Here is a 3,368-nt window from a genome sequence, read left to right on the forward strand (position 1 = left end):
TTGAGTAATAACTGGAAAGAGATAAAAAATCAATAACATTTGATTTGAAGAATATATTTAAATCAAAATAGAATAGGGAGTTTTTATCGGAGTTTTTATCTCAAAGTTAATATTAATATAAAGTGTGGGAAACTGATCAGACATATCCTATGGACTAAATGTACACTACAATTTAAAGATGGAAAGAAAAAAATTAAACTCAAATTTGAAAACACAAATGAATAAGATCAAAGCTGAGGAAACCTTTCAACAGGAGTGACAAACATACATATTGCATTCATGGACCTACCTGCATATTACTGTCTGGGTATTTACAATGAGACATAATACCCTTATGAAGCTGTGGATATGTGGCTGGTTGTTATGCACTTGCCACAGTTGAGAGAAGCATTTACCAGGGGCTGAACCACAGCTCTCCATGGTATTAACTAAATGGTACAAGATATAGACAACATTAAAAAGCATCTACCCGGGGCTAAAACACAGCTCTCCGTGGTATGAATTACATAATAACAGATGCATAGAACAAAAGGTGAGAAGTTCTAGAGGATTAATTCATTTTGTTTTAGAGAATCCTTCCATTTTGGTTTGGGTGTTACTTTTTTCCAACAATCTATTAGAACAGAGAGGAGGACGATAATATAGAGGGTCAGCACAACTATAAACTCGGAGACCATTTGGATGAATTGACAATAAGATGAGATCACAAGGTTTTCTAGTAGATGGAACATTGCAAGAACCTTCTGGACTGCTAACTAGAATTATTCTGCAACCTCTTATCCTCTCTTCAACATGAAAAGCTGAGGGAACTTCCAACAAGAAATCTCCATATTCATCACTTTCTGCAACTTCAACAACCAACGATGGTGGTGATCTTGTTTTCCTGTTACCATCAACTCTACACTCTAACCCCACCATGGCACCTGCATATGATCCATAAAATTAGGATTAACATGCAGAAGAAAATGAAAGGGATATATCATTTACATGCAGGAGAATTAAGGGAATTGAAGAGAAAAATAAAAATAGGGTTATGATGTATAAGAAAATTGAAGGTATATATACAATTACAGAGATGAATTCATGTGTGAATCACTATTTATAATATATAAGTTAATAAGTTCGACTCAAAACTATCCAGTTAAATCTTAATAGCAATATCATAATTTGAATGTTTTTCCACAATCTAGCAATGATTTTTGTTTTCCCTTTTTCTCACAGATTCTGTGATCCATAATAAGACTGAGGGAAAATGGATCACATGAAACTTCGATACAAAGATAACGAGAATCATTTCCAAAAATAATAGCATAGAAAAAACTTGTCGAACATACCGGGTATAAAGTAGCTGCTTCTTCCTGAACAAGCCTCACAGAATACATTTCCAATTACCACAACATTAGAGAGCTTTTCTTCTCCATAGCCTGCAAACCCAATTGATTCTGCTGCACTTTTCTGTAATAACATGATAAACCCAACAAGGAAAAAAAGTTTGGTTGCCATTGTTGTTCCAGTTTTGTATCTGAACTTGTGTTTATGATGGATTTGTATGGAGAAAGATGACCAACTATTGCACCCATTTTTATAGCTGATTCCTTCAATCAAAAGCTAGTGCTAAGAATTGGACAGCATGGATGATCCATAATATTGTAAAATGCCTTATTTTGTTGATTCATCTAAGTCTTTTTGACTATTGGAATTGTAAACTACTTATTCTAAGATGGTTTGGTGAACTTCTGTACCCGTCTCCACCTTTCAACGTTAACTTCCATGAATTTCATACGTTTCTTGGTTGCCTGCATTTGTGATTGCTTTTGGAGAATAAGAATCCATGAGCCGTAACTAAAACAAAGTCAAAAATAAAAAATCAATAATTAAGTCGTGGAATCAGTTTATTTGGAGGAAGAGCATTGCTGTTGAGGAAAGATTTTTGGTGAGTTAAAAAGGATTAATTTAGCCAGTCCTTTTCAATATTCGTCATGGATAAGAATAAGAATGCAAATCATATATACATTTGGATTTGACCAATGTTAGAAAGTCAATTAGACAATTAATTGTGAACATACATTGTTTTGTTAACTTAATTTTGTGTTATGGAAGAATTATTATTATAATTTGTTGGTGAATCAATAGTTTTTAGTTGAATAGTGAAGCTGAAGGGTTCTTAATTAACTACTAATTTCAGATCAAGTTTTGTTGAGTGCAAGATTTTCACATAGATTAAGATTGTGTCTTAGATATTGTTTAATTGTCAATAAACAATATTTTTGGTAGTTTTGTTTAATTGTAATGTGGTTCAGCCATCTAGTTTTGCTAGCCTCATCTACATGAACTATCTAGTTTTGATTTTTCACATTGAGATTTTATAATGAATTACTTAAAAGATCTAATACTAAGTGTATGTATGAAACATGTTTACAATAGTATTATTAGGGTCCGTTTGGCTGCCAGAATAGGAATAGGGGAATAGGAATAGCTATTCTGGAATATAAAATGGGACTACGTATTCCTGTTTTCTGTTTGGTTCAGCCAATTTTTGATGAGGAATTTGCGGACCCCAAAATTTATGTTTTTAAAAATAAATAAAAGTGGAATAGGAATACATATTCCAATAACACCTATTTGGATGGAATTGCAAAACTTCATTTTTGGGCCAAAATTGGAATACGTATTCCTATTTTACTTTGTATTCCAATTTTGATTTGGTGCATCCAAATAAAGAATTCAAAATTTTAAGAATTTACATATGCATATTCCACTTGTATTCTCGTTGCCAAATGAGATGTGCAACATACAACTTTTATGTCAATAATATGCATTTTTGATTAAGACACATATTATTTGTGTGAGATATTTTATACCAACAATTGAATAAATAAAATATTATTAAAAATTACACATTATTAATTTTGAATGAAAATAAGCATAATTATAATTTTCCCATCTCAAATATATTTGAATAAGTAAATATTCACAAGATTGATAATTTCTACACTAATATCTTATGTTTATATACAACTAATGTCTCGTGTTTATATACAACATCAACCTTTATGTATTCATGCACGCGAATTACTTAAACCTTTTCTCCTTTATATTTAATATTTATCTCCAAGCTATGAATTTTGAACTTTTCCAATTCTATGTCAAACAATATTAATTTTAATTATGATTTAAACACACATTCAAGTTAATAGAACAATTTCTTCAACATAATTAACACCTATTTATTGGTTTCTGCATTTTGAGTTATCTCAACTTGACATTAAAAACATAAACTTTTTTTTTCTCAAATATTAAAACATGTTTGTTATTTTATATTTTATATTTTTGGTCTTAAACAAAATTATATCATTAATATTTATAGA

General features: G+C 30.6%; 1 protein-coding gene across 1 annotated transcript; it reads right to left on the bottom strand.

Moving 5' to 3' along the window:
* Positions 1-222: 222 nt before the first annotated feature.
* On the bottom strand, positions 223-1,566 carry LOC149539608 (uncharacterized). The gene is made up of 2 exons (XM_089799261.1): positions 1,335-1,566; positions 223-923 (listed from the first exon to the last, which is right to left on the bottom strand). The coding sequence occupies exons 1-2, from the start codon at positions 1,501-1,503 to the stop codon at positions 556-558; spliced, it is 537 nt and encodes a 178-aa protein (XP_089655387.1). The 5' UTR covers positions 1,504-1,566; the 3' UTR covers positions 223-555.
* Between the last annotated feature and the right edge of the window lie 1,802 nt (positions 1,567-3,368).

This window comes from Cupressus sempervirens, chromosome 9 (genome assembly GCF_028749045.1).
Source record: "Cupressus sempervirens isolate cs-2001-9-10 chromosome 9, ASM2874904v1, whole genome shotgun sequence".
Classification (NCBI taxonomy): Eukaryota; Viridiplantae; Streptophyta; class Pinopsida; order Cupressales; family Cupressaceae; genus Cupressus; species Cupressus sempervirens.

Excerpts from the sequence above, each read along its gene's own strand:
- LOC149539608 (XM_089799261.1), bottom strand. The coding sequence starts at position 1,503 with ATGGCAACCAAACTTTTTTTCCTTGTTGGGTTTATCATGTTATTACAG. Across the intron at positions 924-1,334 it reads AAGCAGCTACTTTATACCCG|GTGCCATGGTGGGGTTAGAG; the intron begins GTATGTTCGACA and ends GATCATATGCAG.